Source organism: Notechis scutatus, chromosome Z (assembly GCF_049901735.1).
Source record: "Notechis scutatus isolate UNSWTSFEM ecotype Mainland chromosome Z, rNotScu1.2, whole genome shotgun sequence".
Classification (NCBI taxonomy): Eukaryota; Metazoa; Chordata; class Lepidosauria; order Squamata; family Elapidae; genus Notechis; species Notechis scutatus.
This window is the reverse complement of record NC_142025.1, coordinates 138,343,937-138,361,638: the sequence shown is the minus strand read 5'-3', so window position 1 is coordinate 138,361,638 and position 17,702 is coordinate 138,343,937. Positions and strand designations below refer to the sequence as shown.

At 39.3% G+C, this 17,702-nt stretch overlaps 1 protein-coding gene across 10 annotated transcripts in view; it reads left to right on the top strand.

The window, feature by feature from the left end:
- The window catches only part of LOC113418559 (protein kinase C and casein kinase substrate in neurons protein 1-like), a 65,461-nt gene that overhangs the window by 23,577 nt on the left and 24,182 nt on the right, over positions 1-17,702 (top strand). For 9 of the 10 annotated variants that reach the window (XM_087947541.1, XM_087947536.1, XM_087947538.1 and 6 more), the window contains exons 2-6: positions 7,441-7,508; positions 9,519-9,675; positions 13,141-13,376; positions 13,753-13,914; positions 16,334-16,509. In XM_087947541.1, coding sequence (XP_087803667.1) covers positions 7,441-7,508; positions 9,519-9,675; positions 13,141-13,376; positions 13,753-13,914; positions 16,334-16,509 — 799 coding nt within the window. Of the gene's footprint in view, positions 1-7,440; positions 7,509-9,354; positions 9,404-9,518; positions 9,676-13,140; positions 13,377-13,752; positions 13,915-16,333; positions 16,510-17,702 lie in introns of those variants that run through there. The other variant, XM_087947544.1, reaches the window with a different exon arrangement.

The following is a 17,702-nucleotide window of genomic DNA, read 5'->3' as shown; positions in this document are numbered from 1 at the left end:
TTTGCATAGATTTAATTTCACCCTTTTCATTCAATATTTCACCATATATAACTGTTTGTTCTTTTTTATATATTATAGGATAAGAAAATGCTTCAATAGTCGATAGCCAGACTGGAATTTTCAAATAACATTGTCTTTTAGTCTTCTCCCAGTTTAACCACAGAGACTCCCGTATATAATGTCTTCTAAAATACCCCTGTGTTTTAGTTCCTTTACACCACAGAAAAGCATGCCACCCCAACAACAAATCATGTCCTTCTAATGTCAACAATCTAGTATTTCTTAATGTTATCCATTCCTTAACCCACATCAAATTTGTAGCTTGGTAATACAACTCCCAATTAGGCAAACCAAATCCTCCTCTTATTCTAGCATCTTGCAAAAGTTTTAACTTTATTCTCGCTTTCTTACCTTGCCATATATATTTCAACACAATTTTATTTAAATCTTCAAAATAATCTTTTCCAAGCCTAACTGGAATTGTTTGGAACAAATATAAAATTCTGGGTAGTATATTCATCTTGATTGTTGATATTCTCCCTATTAATGACAGTTGTAAATTTTCCCATTTCGCCAAATCTAGCGCTATCTGCTGCTTAAGTTTGATATAATTATTCTCTTTTAGTGTACTACATTTTGCTGTCAAATGTATCCCCAAGTACTTGATCTTATTTGTGACCTGAATTTCCAATAGATCTGCCAGTTCTTCCTTTTGTCTTGATAGCATATTCTTTGTCAAGATCTTTGTTTTATCTTTATTTATTTTCAAACCAGCCACTTTTCCATATACCTCTATCTTTTCTATCAATTTTGATGCTGTTTCTAGTGGGTCTTCTAAAATGAAAACCAGATCATTTGTGAATGCTTGCAACTTAAATTCTTCCTTTTTAATTTTCATCCCTTTTATATCCTTTTCTTCTCTAATATTTCTGTTTAGCACTTCCAAGGTTAATACAAACAACAGAGGTGATAGTGGGCACCCTTGTCTTGTTCCTTTTCTTATATCAATAGAGTCTGTCAGTTCTCCCTCTATCATTACCTTTGCCGTTTGATTATGATATATAGCTTCTATTGCTTGAATAAATTTTTTAGCAAAGCCCCTCTGTTTCAGCTGTAATAACATAAATCGCCAATTCACATTATCAAATGCCTTCTGTGCATCTAGAAATATCAAAGCCATTTGTTTTTCAGAATGTGCCTCATAGTATTCCAAGGTGTCCAAGATATTGTCTTTAATTTGTCTCTTTGGCAGAAATCCATTTTGATCAGGATGGATAAAATTGTTTAAGTATTTTTTAAGTCTTTCTGCCAATATTGAAGCAAAAATTTTATAATCTGCATTTAGTAAAGAAATAGGTCTATAGTTCTTGATTTGTAATGGATCAGCCTCCTCTTTTGGGACAAGTGTAATATAAGCTTCTGACCATGATTTAGGTATCTTCTTCTTTAACATAACTTCATTCATAACTTCTAGCAATGGAAGGTTCAACGATTCTTGTAGTGTTTTATAAAATTCTGCTGGAAGTCCATCTGGGCCTGGTACCTTTCCATTGTTTTGCTTCTTAAGTGCTTCAGTTAACTCCATCATCGTTATATTGCTTTCTAACATTGTTTCAATCTCTTTAGGTATCTGGGGTAGATTGGCATTCTTTAAGTACTGTTTAACTTTTTCCTCGTCAATATTCTCTTGTGTGTATAGTTTCTCATAATAATCTTGTATGATTTCCTTCTTCTCTTTACTACCATAGCAAACTTGGCCTTGGTCATCTATTAATTGCAATATTTTCCTTGATTCTTTCTCCTTTCTCAATTTATATGCTAACCATCTACCTGGTTTATTTGCATCTTCAAAGTAGTTCTGTTTCGCACCTCTGATTTTCTGTGCTAGTTCTTCTTTTTCTATTAGTCCCATTTTGTGTTTAATTATATCCATTTTTAATTTAATGTCCTTTTTCTGTGGCATTTTCTGTAGCTCTTTTTCAAGTCCTTTATACTCATCCTCTAATGCCTTAGAGGCTAGTCTTTTCATGCTATTTCTTTTCCTTGTATAGTCTGTTATCAAGCCTCTGGCATATGCCTTCATTGTGTCCCATACGTTCTGCATTGATGTATCTTCTTTTTTGTTTTCTCTAAAGAAGAAAGCCAGTTCTTTCTCCATCCATTGTGTGAAGTCTTTTTCCTTTAATATAGTATTATTTAACGTCCATCTAGATCTTCTTCTTTGTCCTTTCCATTTAGTTGTCATTGGATTGTGATCTGCCCAAATACTTGTTTCAATATTTATTTCTTGAATATTAGCTAACAATTCTGTTGACATCCATATCATATCTATTCTGGACCATGATAAATGTCTATTTGAATAGAAGGTGTATTGTTTAGTCTTAGCATTTCTTTCTCTCCATGTATCTTTTACATTTATTTCATCTATCATTTTAAAAAAAAGATTTTGGGAGAGTCTTTCTGTTTTGCTTTATTGTTTTCTGTACTGTGTAGTCCAGTTTATTATCTACAATTCCATTAAAGTCTCCCATCATAACTATATTAACATAGTCCAATTCAATTATTTTCATATGTAATTTTTTATAAAACTCTTCTTGATTGTCATTCGGGGCATAGATTGTAATCAGGAGTGTTTTCATATTATTGTCCATTATTTCCACCATTAGTATTCTTCCATCGTCATCGGTATAGATCAATTTCGCTGGGATAATATCTTTAATGTATAAAACCACTCCTCTTTTCTTGCATTGTGTCAAAGAAGTAAATATTTTCCCTAATTTTGACTGTATCAGCAATTGTTAATGTTGCTTTTTAATATGTACTTCTTGTAGGCAGATCATATCAAATTTTAATTTCTCTAATTTATGGAAAGTTTTCCTTCTTTTAACAGCTGAGTTAAGTCCATTTATGTTAATTGTAATCAGTTTTTTCTCTTCCATGGTTATATTTTGTAGTTAGGTTTAGCAGCTCTCGTAGATCTTGGTTCATGTTGTTCTTTGACTTTCACTTTTCCGCCTACTGCACCTTTTTCTTTTTCAGTCACCATTTGACAGTCCTCTTGGAATTCAATTAGTGACATTTCTTTTTCTGCCTCCTTCTCTTTCCCTCCAAAATATTCTGTATAAAATAATTCAGCTTTCTCAATTGAGTCAATTCTATGTCTCTGTTCTTGCCATGTGAACATTAAACCTTCTGGAATCAGCCATCTATAATTCACCTCTTTTTTAAATAGAATTTTGGTCAGAAATCGGTATTCTCTTCTCATCTCTCTCACTCTACTTGTTTCAGGACCACAATCTCCTTGTCTTTATATTTCTGTTTTCTCTCTTGCCACTTGCAATATTTGCGTTTTAATGGCTTTCTTTGTAAATCTGATGTGAACTTCTCTTGGTAAGCTATTTCTCATTGCATATCTTGTGAAGACTTGATAAACCTCGTCTATTCCATCCATCATCTTCTCTTTATTTATTTCCAAAGCTTCAGCCAAAATTTCTATCATTGTCTCAGCTAGGTTTTGTCCCTTTTCTTCCTCTGTGTTTTGGAATCTGAGATAAAATTCTGATCTGTCCATCTCCCATCTAAACATCCCACTTTTATCTTGTTCAACCACAGTTAATCTGCTATCAATATCTCCAATCTTCTTATCTCTTTGTTTATCTTCTTCTTCAATTTTTTGGAATCTCTCATCATACTTCATCATCATTTGTTGAATGTTCTCCACCTTTTCATCAGTTTTTCCTGTTCTTTGTTCAATGTTCTCTGTTGTCTTTTAAATATTCTCTGTTCTTATTTGAATATTTTGAATTCCTTGCATAATCATCTGCAGGGTCACTTTTTCCTGTTCTTTTTCTTGCTGTAACATCGTCCGTATTGAGCGTTGTCCTCCAGATGGTGAAGAGAAAGAAGTAGAAGTTGAGGAACCAGGGGCTGTTAGTTTCCTACTCATTTCGGACAATTCAAAATCTTCAGGTTCTTCTAGACCTTAATCCACTTGTGAAATAACCGATTGTAATTCCAAGTAAAAATAGTGGGGAAAAAGAAACCAAATAGTAACAATAATAATAATTTTAAAAAAGAAAAATTCTTCAGTTTCTTGTATACCTTAATCCAATCAATTGGTTAAATAGCAGTAAAAACTCAAAAATGGAAGAAAAGACCATAAACACACACAAAAAAGGAAAAAATTGTTAAGTTCTGAAAAAGGCGGAAAAGTAAAAAATAAAAAACCAAGGAAGAGAAAAGAATAGTTCTTCAGGTTCTTCAACACCTTAATCCAATTAAAAATTCTCAGGTATAAAAGGATGCATAAGAAAAAAAAGAAAGTCACAAAAATAAAAATAAAAACAATATGGAAGGTAGATAGAAAAAAAAGATGCAAGGGAGGGAGAGAGAAAAAAGGAAAGAGACTACTCCCTTAAAAAGAAAAAAAAGGAAGAAAATCATTAATACTAAAGCTTTTCCTTTAAAATAAAATGCAAACGTGAAAATTAGACTTCAAAAACAAAAAGAAAGACAAAAACAAGTTCCAAAAGGCCAAAAATCCAAATAGCTATTACAAAAAGTAAGCTAGTAAGGAGGGGGTTTGTTAAAGTAAGAAATAGCCCAGCTTAAAAAAAAATAAAAAGAGCACACTGCACGTTGTTTGGTTATCCAAGACTTTTGTTAAAATGTATAACTCTCTTCTCCAGAGTCTTATCACCTTTTTTTCCTATAAACTTCAACATCAGACTCCAGCTATTGATAGAAACCCAGAAGAGCACCTGCAATAATACTCTCCCATGCTCTTCCTTCTATCTTATCAAACAGGCAATGTCCTTGAAAAGAAGTCTCAGTTCTTTCTCAGCTTTGTCTGGTCAAGAAAAAAAAGAGATAGAATATTTCCAAGCCTCTAGTTGGCAGTGTTACAAAGTTTCTTCTGCTTTCACTTTCCCCCTCCTTTTCCAAACAAGATATAATAAAAAATAATTAAAAAGGGGAAAAAATATTTTAAAAGATGACTAAAAGGGAGTCTCTAGCCTAGAATATTATAAAGTCAAAAGGGAGAGAAAGAATTAGTGGAAGAAGAAAAAAACCAGTCCAGTTTCAAAATATAAAATCACATATAGAAAAGCCAGCAATGAGAAAAATAAATAAATAAAAATATTACTTTGACTTCTTGTTTAAAATCGCTGCTTAATCACTTCTGTCAAAACTTTTACATATTCTTTCTTTTCCTTAGGGTGTCTTTTCAAATCTTAAAGTAAAGAAAAAGTTCTCACCAAACCGGCACACTTTCTCTTTCCATTCTCTTTTGTTTCGGAGCTGTCCCAACTTCAGCAGCTTTAATGGCTGCCTCTTTGCCACTGGCAAAAAGAGCTTCTCCTGGATCTACCAGGGACTTTGCAGTGTCCCTGGGATCGGCAAGATGCGCTCTTTACATTCACCGTCTCTTCGGGACGGTTTAGATCCGTGTGGACCGTTCAGGAGCAAAGATATCGGCAGCGATCTCAGACCTCCAAGATCGCATGCCGTATCGTCGCAACGCTAGCTCCGCCCTCTCCTCCATTTTTATTTATTTATTTGGTAATAGGACCAGGAATATAACTCCTGCCTGATCTAACAGGATGCATAGACATCACTGGTGGGCAAGCACATATCCGTAGGTCATTTGCAGCCCCGTTTTAATGGTCTTAAGAATCCTTTACAAAATATCTGTAAAAACCAGCTGGGCATCTTCCTGTTATATGAACTGAACACATTTGGAAGAAAGAATTAGGGGCAAATAAATGTAAGATGGGTCTTGAAATTCTCCCTTTCCATAGGGAGATCTCACTTTCTCAGGGTACCCTAATAAATTGCTTTTAAATGCTCTTCCCACTGGTTGCTTATTGGGAAGGTAAATCGAGGCAGATTTGGCTATCAAAAGCACGTGAAAACTGTAATGGAGGCCCTAGATAGTAGGTAGGGAGTTAGAGATATATAATTTTAAATTCAAAGAAGTTCATTCTCATCAAATGCCCCAGGACAGGAGGGAAATTAGAAAACCGAGGCACCGTCAATATGATGAATAACAACGCACCTTCCACTTTCTATAAACTTTTCATCTCTGGAGACTTCCACTTCCAAAAAAGAGTACCTCCATTTACCAAAAGGTTGCCTGAGAGAAAGGAAGATGTATTATTACACTAGTGAGGCTGTGCTATGTTAACACAATACTCTTAGACTGGCCAGACAAAGTAATAGCCAAAGCAGCTATTAGTTAGGGGTTACTTTTAGCTTGGTTAGTTTATTATTCAGGGTTTTCGTACAAACTAATCCAACGAAAATAAATGAAATTATATTCTATAAACGCAGGATCTGGGTGTTCTACCCAATGCTTTGGTTTATGAGGAAACCCTTGGAACTCAGAGAAAAGAGGGTTTTGTAAAAATAATGTTTTACTTGAAAATGTCGCGTGTAGATTAGATGGTATATCTGCCATTAACTGGCTTATATTTAAATCAAAAGGATCTATTATTTATGCAGGGAGCACGTTCTCTCCTTACATTTTTTAAAAGTCCAGGGTCCAAAGAACTCTGGACAAGGGAACAAAGTAAAGAGGGAACATATTGTTACCTACAGTATATAACCTAAAGATTAATGTTAGCTCTTCAAAGTAGTCCAAACAAGCACAATCACCAGAACTAATTAGGTCTTTATTGTCAGATTACAGTACCAGAATCTTGCAAAACTGGTGATCACCTTTAAACCCCTTCATGGCATGGATCCAGGTTACTTGAGGGACTGTGCCAACCCATTGGGATTGGCCTGTCCCACTTGTGCCAACAGAGGAGGCATGCAGTGGGTCTTGTCAGTCAAGGCTTTTGCCCTCTGTCTGGAAGACCTTGTCCTCTGATGTGAGATTGGCCCTAACCCTGCTATCCTTTCATAAAGACCTAAAGATCTGGCTGCCAGTTAGCCTGGGGTCCCAATGGGAGAACAGCCCGGAGGAGGTGGTTGATTGAGTAACTACAGATCCCACCTCCCCCCATTCTGCTCCCATTCTCCCCGTGTGCCACTTGATTTTAATTTTTGGTTTTCATTTATTCATGTTTTAATGTAGATGTATTTTATTGTGTCTGTAAGCCATCCAAAGTTACCTTATCGTCTAATAAATTTGATAAATAATAAAATAAAATAAAACTGAAATTTTCCCCCCCTCTTTTCTTTTTACTCTCCAAAAAATAGAGAGGGATCCTTCTGTAACACATCCCACATCCTTCTTTGGTGGGATGAGATACCTTTTATCTGCCAGTTGCTCAGTCTGTGGCTCTCCCTTCTGTCTTCCAAGTTCATTCTCACATACTATTAAAGTAGGTTCTTCATGATTACATCTGGAATATGGTTCTAAAACAATTGTTGAAGATAAGAACTTTATTTGATACTTTGGGATGCATTATGAGACCTGTTACCTCTAAACAGGTGACACCATGTCTGTGATATACAGCGAGGTGGCTGCCGATGAGCCAACTACCAACAGCTTCTGGATGGTGAGTAGCTAATAACAGGACAGGGTGGCAGGAGGGGAAGAGGTTCAATTTATGTTTATGCAACATGTTTGTCTCATTTACTAAGCTAGCCCATTTTAGATCACTAGAATACCTTGAATCTTAAACTAATCAAATGGGCAGAGTTTGCAGTACATGCCGAACTATAAAATAAAAATACAAAACAATATGCTAATTGGGGTGAAAACTATGTTAACTGGTATGTGAATAGAGACATTTTGATCTAGTGGAGCATATTGTGTGAACCTGGCATCTGAGAACGATGGAAGATGTTCCAAGTGACCTTCCTTCCTTCTTTCCTTCCTTCCTTCTTCCCTTCCCGACTCATTTCATCCCTCCCCTTCTTTTTTTCCTCCCTTTCAAGCCCTCCCTCCCTCCCTCCTTCCTTCCCTCCTTCCTTCTATTGGGCTGACCAACCCATAAATGTTATTCTGGATGACTAACATACCTTCCAACCTTCACTTCTATCCAGGGTTTTAATGCTTCATGAAAGGCCAGAAAGATCAGGGCTAATCTGATCTCAGGAGGATATAGTGTTCCAGAAAGCAGACACTATACAAATTAATTTAAAAAAATTAAAAATTCACCTTCTTTAATTGAAGGGTCCAGAGTGTGCTCCCCCTTATCGGACCTAATGGGGTGGGTGGAAACAATCAGGAAGAGGCAAATAATGCAACCTCATATCATGGATTAGGGTTAGGGTAACAGCACTTCAGATTTTTAAATTTATTTGTTTGTTTTCTTATTTGCATCATCATCATCATTATTATATAATATACTTATTATTTTTACAAATAGCTCAAGGTGGCAAACATATCCAACATGGTTCGTCCTTCTATTTTCCCACAACATCCGTGTGGGATGAGCTGGGCCGAGAGAGACTGACCGGCCCAAAGTCACCCAGTTAGTTTTCAGGCCTAAGTGGAAGAGCTGAACTCATGGTCTCATGCTTTCTAGCCTGTTGCCATAATCACCAGACCAAACTGGTGCAGAATTTCATCCAGAAGCACACTGGAAGCCTGTGCAGGTCTCAGAGGAGAAGTGTAACATGGGTATCCCAGAGTCCACCTGTAAGCTGCGCATTCTGCTCTATTCTGAACTGGCTACAAGGGCATCCCCACACAAATCCCTTGGGATAAAAATCAGTGAAGTCAAGACCGCATGACATTGACGAAAGGATAACAAAAAGATAAATTGGGAGAGCTGAGGTGCTGAAGGTTTCTGATTTTTCTAAAGATAATGAAGTCCTATCCAAGTTGGAGGCTAGATTGGAAAGTTGAAAAAAAATAGAAAAGCAATAACAGTCCCAAATTGCTGTGAAGAAAACCACATTAAGACATCAACAGTCTGCATATTCAAAATCTCCCTTTCTCTTAATGTTGATTTTTCATCATCACATTACTTGATCTTAAACAGGAAAAAAGAACTTGACCACAGCACTGCAAACTTCACTATCAAAATTTTCTGTTATGTCTGGCTACATTTCCCCTCTAGAGTTTTTAAAAATAAATGGTGACTTAAAAGCAATGTTCCTTGAACTTCAGACTAGCTACTCATATTTTAGCCTACTGTGTTGAGTGAACCCAATTCATAATTTATGGTTCTATGTGTTGTGCAAATTCAGGGAACTGAGTTAATTGAGCACACTGTAATTTGGTAAATTATGGATTAGCATGTTGTGCAAAGACTTCCAGTTTTGAAAACACATTTATACCATTACCCCATACTCTCTTAAACAATTAAAGCCATAATACCTAATTTATGCCTGTTTTTCTGGAACACTTAATGATAGTGCTTGGGATTCTCTGTTTTTCAAAAACTGCTAAACAGGGTTGGTTTGATTCTGGTTGGAATTCACAGGAGGACCCCAGGTGGAGGTAGAATTCTGTGGAATTTGGAAGGAAAGGCAGTAGGCATTGTTTTGAAGGGGCATTCCTGCACCACGAGACTGAGACCACTCTCCATCCCTTCTTCCCATCCCTTCTCCTGTAGCCCAATCACTACCAGAACACAGTCAAACGTCTGGATGATGGGTATCGTGTCTGTGACCAGATTGTAGCCTGTTTCCAGGAACGGGCAAAGATTGAACGTAACTATGCTCTGATGATAGATGAATGGACTCGCAAATGGCGGCCCCTTGTTGATGCAGGTGAGTGGTTTCATCCTTTTTCTGTGAATGTTCCAAATTCTGGTCTGCTTTATATGCAGGTTTCATTTGAAAGAACTTGAGATCAGGGGGGAAAAAAACTGGTAGAAATGTATGTTCTGACTGTAAGTTAGTATGCTTGCTATTTCCTTCAGGATTACGGCAAATACCTTGCCACGCCTAGAATGTTTATTCTCGAATTATTTGCAACATTACTAGAGTGCGTTGTAAATCCAACTCTGTTCCTTCTGTCTATGATGCTGTCCATATGTTGTCTCCATATTCTGAGTTATGCAGTTTTACCCTGATTTATTTCTGTAGGCAAAGCATCAGCCCACCACAAAAGCAGAAAGCATTATCAGGGTTAGGAGAATTAGTTATTATCCCCCCAGCCTTTTGGGGTCTTTCCCCACTCATAACTAACTATTGCCCCAAAGCATCCTTGTAACATCTTTTTCCTGCCATGTGTCCTTGATGCTGCTTTCATTTTATCCCCAGTCCATGTGTGAAACCTATTATTCCTTACTATGTTAAAAGGTCCAAAATCATTCAAGGCCAAACTCCAGATATATAAAATCAGGTTTTGTCACCAATTATGTTACACATAAATGGTCATTGCAGTGATTAGGAATGCTGGAAATAAAGGACAGCAAATGTACAGTTTCTAGAGATCACATGGATGTAAAATAGTTCAGCTCAGCAGCAAGAAAAGTCTCTTTTTTTCTATTTCAAGATCCACTAAAGTTTGTTCTTGCCATAAACTTTTAGTTTATTATTTTTATTCCTAGAATATACTATGGAGCCATTTCAAAAACTGTTCGAGGAAAATTCTCCTTTCAACTTTCCCTGCCCTGCTATATTTATTTTGAATGTTGATGTAGCTCAGTGATGGCAAGTGGCACACAGAACCATTTGTGCAGGCACGCAAGCCTCATCCAAACTTAACCTGCACTGCACATGTGTGAGCCTCCCACCTGATTTTTGGCTTGTTTGAGGCCGTTTTCGCCCTCCCAGAGGCTCAAGGGAAGCCTCTGCAGCGTCGGGAGGCCAAAAACAGGCCTTCCGGAAATACAGAAGTGCCCATTTTCAGCTTCTGGAAGGCCTCTGGAGCTCGGGGAGGCCGTTTCGCTCTCCCGGAGGCTCAAGAGAAATCTCTGCAGCCTTGGGAAGCCAAAAACAGGCCTTTCGGAAATACCAAAACGGGCTCCAGAGGCCCTCAGGAGGCTGAAAACAGGCACTTCCGGTATTTCCGGAAGGCCCGCTTTTTGGCCTCCCGAGGCTGCAGAGGCTTCCCTCGAGCCTCTGGGAGGGTGAAAATAGCCTCAAACGGGCTGAAAATCAGCTGGGAGGCATGCACATGCACAGTGCGGGTAAGGGAACAGGAGTGTTGCACACACATACACGGGGGCGGGGCGCATGTGGGTGCCAGCACGCATGCATGCGCCTTAGGCACACCACAACAAAAAGATTCGCCATCACTGATATAGCTAGTCATAATACTATAATGCATTTCCTAAAACTAGCCCCAGTTGTAACTTCAAAAGATAGATAATTCCCATGATATATGGGACTGGGTGATTTTTTCCCCCTTTGAAGTAATGATTTCATCTTGCTAAAGTATATGGGAAGATAAGTATTTCTGGCGGGATGGTAATATCTTTGCTTTAAAGCCTACAGAAGAAACTGGTTTTTCCATGGATAGTTGCTGTTGACAACCTGTACAATTGAAAAGCTGAATAAACCGTGCTTTCTAAAAGTTATCTAAGAAAATCTAAATGCTCTATATTCCAGAGACTTGTCCTGCGGCATTTTAGCATCTATTATATGAGAATGCTGCTAGGTTTTCTTTTGTTTTTAACGTACCTGAAACTGCAGTCTTGAGCAATTAGTAAAATGCTGGGACTCATCTGCAAATAATTCAGGATACATATATTTTTTGGAATTATCTCCTAGTCCAGGTGATGTCATTCCAAAGGATGCTGTCATATTATTATAGACTGTGACTCATAATTGGGTAGTCTGTGGTCAGGAAGTGTCCTGCCAAAAATCAGTTGCACTAAATGTTGCATTACAGAACATCATGAGGCCCGTTTCTGTAGCCCGTGAGCATAGCTGAAATTCCTGATATAAAATTCATAGCTGCTGGTTAGCCAGTGGTGTTTGCAAGGTGTGATTTAAAAAAAATCAAGCTGTTGGCGGTGATAAGGCAGTCAAAGCACCGTGATGAAACAAGTGGAGTTTCAATTACACAGTCACAGCTGCCATCTTGACTTTTTTCACTGTACTCTATGGACACTTCTGGAATTGGCATCCTTCAGTCTCAAGAGACTATAGTATCATGCTATAAAACTGGTAACTGCCACTTCCCGTGTTGTTTCAATGCTGTGGAGTGTCCTCTCCAGAGCACGAGGCCTGGGTAATTTAATATGGAGGATAAAATTGTTACCCAAGCAGCAGATCCCCCCTCTCCACGTCACTGAAATAATCTAATGGAACGGCAGAGCCAATACAATTAGTTCCAAGACACTCCTACAGCTGCCATATATTTATCTGGTTGATTCCACTTAGATAGCAATAGTACTTAGACTTACATACCGCTTCACAGTGCTTTTACAGCCCTCTCTAAGTGGTTTACAGAGTCAGCATATTGCCCCCAACAATCTGGGGCCTCATTTTACCAACCTCAGAAGGAGGGAAGGCTGAGTCAACCTTGAACTGGTCAGAATCTTCCCCAAACCCCAAAAACTTTAACCTTAGACTGTCTACTATTGACCTCACCCCTTTCCTAAGAGGTCTGTAGGGGGCGTGCATAAGCGCACCAACGTGCCTACCGTCCCTGTCCTATTGTTTCTCTTATTCTTCTTTTATTTTTCTTATATGTACCCATCTCATGTATTCACAACTATGTATACACTTATACTTATTATCTTGTAAACAATTGACAAATCAAATAAATAAATAAAATAAAATAAATAGAATTGAATTCCTGGCAGTCAGCAGAATTAGCCTGCAATACTGCATTCTAAGCACTGCACCACCATGGTTCTTGTGGTAAAGCAGTGCTTCTCAATGTTGCTCCCTTCAAGATGTGAGGACACCACAAGTGGCTGAGGAATTCTGGGAGTTGAAGTCCAAATGTGACCAAGGTTGAAAAAGACTCATTTAGAGTAGGCCAATTTTCTGCCTACCAGTCTAAACAGGGATTTCTGCCCACCCTCAGTTACCTCCTATGCACAAACATCTGTGTTAGTGGAGAAAATCCCGCACATAATTACAGCAGAGTAAAAGTTGCCAGCGAAGTCAATTTTTTAATTGGCTTCTCTACCTAGATCACTTTTCCAGTTTTCCAGTTCCTCAATAAAGCATCAAAGCTACATTCTTCAAATCCCAAAGAATCGCTTGTTCTCAATTTTGCTGCAGTGAAGGAATTTATCCTGTCATTCCTTACCCTTCTCCCTTCACTTCTAGGCCCGGCATATGGTACCCTACTCCATGCATGGCAAGCTTTCCTGGGGGCTTCTGAGCGGTTAAGCCGCCTACACATGGAAATGCAAAGGGCTTTAGTTTCTGAGGATGCTGGACGTATCCGATCCTGGCAGCACGACTCCTATCACCGCAAGCTCTTTGGGGGCTTCAAGGAGGCTTGCGAGCTAGAAAATGGTTTCCAGCGGGCTCAGAAACCCTGGACTAAGAAGCTGAAGAAGGTAGGAGGAAGAACATGCCCTTTGGGAGTTCTCTAGGTATAGAGATAGGTAAAGACATGGAGGAATAGAATCCAAGGATTTAGGTTTGTTTAGGAAGCAAAAGAACCAGGTTTATCTTTATTGCAAGCTTGTATCTCTCTTTCCCTTTACTCCTGATCCGTACCCTTTTGCAACCAGGTCCAACATGAAGCAATAAAATGAGGTTGGATGGCGTCCTCAATTTATGCATAGTAGGAGGTTAGCATTGGTTGCCTATGTAGACTTATTTCCTTCCCACCGACTCCATAAATTAAGGGTATATGGAAACTGAGAAGCAGGATTTCTGGGACTACTGGGTCCCAACTGCCCTTTCCTCCTCTTCATTTTCTACTTTCAGGCAGAGAAGGCCAAAACTCTTTATCACAAGGCCTGCCGCAAAGAGTACATTGCAACACTGCGGGAGAGTGGAATTCAGATAGCACCTGGGGCTGAAGTATCTCCAGATCGGCAACGTACTTTGCGTGAAGAACATCAACGTTGTAGCCAAGAAACCAACAAGGTAGGGGATTTTTCCTACCCCTCCATCTTCTTCATTAATCCTGGCTGGTGGGGTAGTTTGTCAGATAGGCCAACAATATCAGCCAAAATTGTGTCTGGTATATCCATCTATTATATGCTACTGTTGGCTTCACCATCAGCTGGCCATGACAGGTAATCCTCAAATGACGACCACAATTGAGACCAAGATTTCTGTTGCTAAGTGAAGCATTTGTTCAGTGACTTTTGCCCCGTTTTACAGCCTTTCTTGCTACAATTGTTAGGTGAATCGCTAGAGGTGTTAAGTTAGTAACCTGGTTGTTAAGTGAATCTGACTTCCCCATTGACATTGCTTGTCAGAAGGTTGTGAAAGGGGGTCATGTAACCCCAGGAAACTGCAACCATCATAAATGCAAGTTAGTTGCCAAGCGTCTGAATTTTGATGACATGACCAACAGCCCTAAGTATGAAAATTGGTCACGCGTCACTTTTTTCACTGCCATTGTTACTTTGAACAGTCACTAAATGAACTGTTGTAAGTCAAGGACTACCTGTATATTTTGTTTAAAATATAAAGAAGAAACAGAACTACAGTTCCCAGCATTCTTCATTTTTGACCAGAGTGGCAGAAGTTGTCCTGAGTTATAGTATAGCAATATCTAGAGTAGTGGGGGGGCAATTTCAAGACCCGCAGGCCAGATCCATCCCACAGGGTGCTTGGATCTGGCCCGTGGGGCTGCCCTGGATACAGGGAAGGTCCAACCCATGGTTCCTCTGCCAGCAAAAATAAAGTTCAGGAGGGCCGCGTGTGCCCCCCCCGAGTTCCGTTTCCACTGGCAAAGGGCTGCAGGAGGCCATCGCGGCCAAAAAATAGAGCTTGGGGGGCATGCATGCCCCCCCGTCCTCCATTTTTGCTGGCAGAGGGCTGCAGGAGGCTGTCTGCAGGAAGCCTAGGGCTCTGGTCAGCCTGCGTCCCCGTCCGGGTGTCCTCTGCATGGTCTGAGAGGGATGGCGAGACTCTTCTAGAGGACAAGGGTTTGGCCTTCTCCCTGGTCTCACCTTATTCCGCCGGAGACAAGGCATCTCCCGCGGCCCTGCCCAGACTACCACAGGTGCCCCCGACGTGAGTGATGTTGAGCTGGCCATGCCCCTCATCCCTCCACCGAAGTCAAACACAACCCTGATGCGGCCCTCAATGAAATTGAGTTTGACACCCCTGATCTAGAGAATTAACAGTTCCCTGATACTTTTTATCAAATATATCAATTGACTGGTGGGGTTAGAGAACATGTCCCCATCTTGTGCCTTCAGTATGGGGGGGGGGGTGTCTTTGACTTAGGACACATTTGGGACCAGAATTTCCATTCCTAAGCAAAGTAATTAAGTTAGTCATACTCAATTTTGTGTCCTTTTTTTGCCACATCTTTAAGCAAATCACTGCATCTGTTAGGTGGATCAGGTGGTTGTTAAATGGATCCTGCTTCCCACTTTGACATCTGTAAAGTATTTTTACTGTGCAGCAATGATTGAGACCTTTTGCTGATTTCTGAGTAATGTTTGGGGCTTGGAGATTTATCTGGAATAAAAAATCCACTATGATTTAAAGCAAATAGTTTTTCCTTTCTTTGATTGGAAATGCAATTATGCAGAACAATACTGTTGTTGCCTGAGTGCAGCAAACTAAATACAATATCTGTTTGAAGAGCAGTGTGACCTTTTAATATTCTGGATTGGGTTCAAAAAGAAAATTAAATAATAATGAATTGCAGATTTTTTTTCAAGTCAGCCAATTCAAACCTCCTTTTTGCTCATCAAGATTCTGGGTGTGCAGAGGTTTTTTTTTACCCAGAATTGCAAAACCGTAAGAGCAAGTTACAAACACAATGTGAAGGACACAATTCTACACATATGATGTATGTATAACAAATATTAGAGATAAAACATTTCGCATAAAAGTTAGTGTCCCCACTAAAATTGTTTCAAATATTATAAAATGTTAACAAGGTCTCACAAGATCTCAGAAAGCTCAACAGACTGCCAGAATCTTGTGAGATTTCATAAACAATTATAGACACACACACACACACACACACACACACACACACATATTAAATGCTAATTTAATTGGGAGTGGTATGATGCAATTTGAGTGGGATTGCATATTCTAACACCCACAGGCACTGATCTCTCTCTACATCCTACATTCATTCAGGTTCCCTGCTCTAAGGCAGGAGATAACCCATCAATCTTATTCAGCTCCCCCAAGCAAATGAGCTTCTTCCTCCCGCTCCCTGCAATGCAGCAAAACCAACCAGTCTGGTTAGTGTGGGTCACAGGAGTGGCCTGCAGGTGAAAGAGCATTGTGTTGCCCAAGACATCTGAGAGATCCCAAAGATTGGAGAATCTGAAAGCATATGCATTTTCTTGGCTTTGGTCAACAGGTCCGTGAACGTTACGAGAAGGCCCTGCAAGAGCTCGACCGTTGCAGCCCTCGCTACATAGAAGAAATGGAGTGTGTGTTTGAGCAGGGGCAGGCTCTGGAGCAGAGACGGATTGTCTTTCTCAAAAGTGCCTTCCTCGCCCTGCATCGGCGTCTGGATATCACTGCAGATTCCAGGTGTGGAAAAAGGAGTCTTGCATCAGGCCCCAAGAATAATGTAGTGTTATTTCTTTATAGTTTATTTATTGTTATTGGCCTACAGACAGGAGCCTGCCTGACTAAAACCACAATCTGCATAGCTACGGATATATTCTGTGAATTGCTAGAAAGGTCCGTCTTTGTCTTCTTCCTGCCTACCAGACATTCCAAACTTCACTGCCCTTTTGCCTTCTGGAAAGCAACCTCTTCCTCCTGTGACTGTAACTACATTCCACCATAACTTGAGGGCTAGATAACTCATACAGCTAGTCTCATGTTGTTCAGATCCCTTTGTTAAAATGAAGATGTTGATGTTAAGCTTCATACAGCAGGATTTCCTCTCATGAAAGAAACCATTTCTCATTGAAAGGGGTGGTAAAACGGCCCTTGTTGGACACCAGGGACATTTTTTTAGTTATTTATGCAATTTATCTACTTCATACCTGACTGAGGAATTCTGAGAGTTGAAGTCCACACATCTTAAAGTTGCTAAGTCTGAGAAACAGTGATCTACTCTCTCTGTCCTCATGGATGCCAGATATAGATTACCGCTAAAAAGGGATGAAAGGCCCCTCCTCCAGCTGTGCAGTACCACCATTTGCCATTAGATGGAGGAATAAAGCCATTGAGGAGGGATAAAAAAAAAATCAAGATGCCAACTTTAATTGTACAGTTAAACCATCATCTTGACTTTTTAGATCACCAGATGACTTGATGCTTCCTTCTGTTGTAATGACGAGGCAGTCAAGTTGTTTGATCATGAACAACTGAATCATGATGAACTTTATTGGAGTCTAGTCTTGCATTTATACACATTTTTAGTTATCCTCCATCATTGGTTAACTTTGGTTACCACTTAACTTTCGTTACTGTTTAGCACAGTAATTAATACAATTAATTATCTCTAGTTAAAGTCTAACATATGTTTACTTCCTCTCTCTAATCCTCCTTTAGATTAGTGACTTTGTTTGCCTGAGTTGTATTTGCTTGGAGACATTCTTTATCTGAGGTTTGTCATCCGAGATTGGAACATTCCTGCAGTTACAACTCTACATCCTTCATTCCCTTCAATCTACCTCTCTACAAGCAGCTATAGATATCCTCTGCCTTTTTACCCAAGTGCCACATTCCACCAAAGAACTTATAATTGATTTACAATTAGGTAGTCAGAG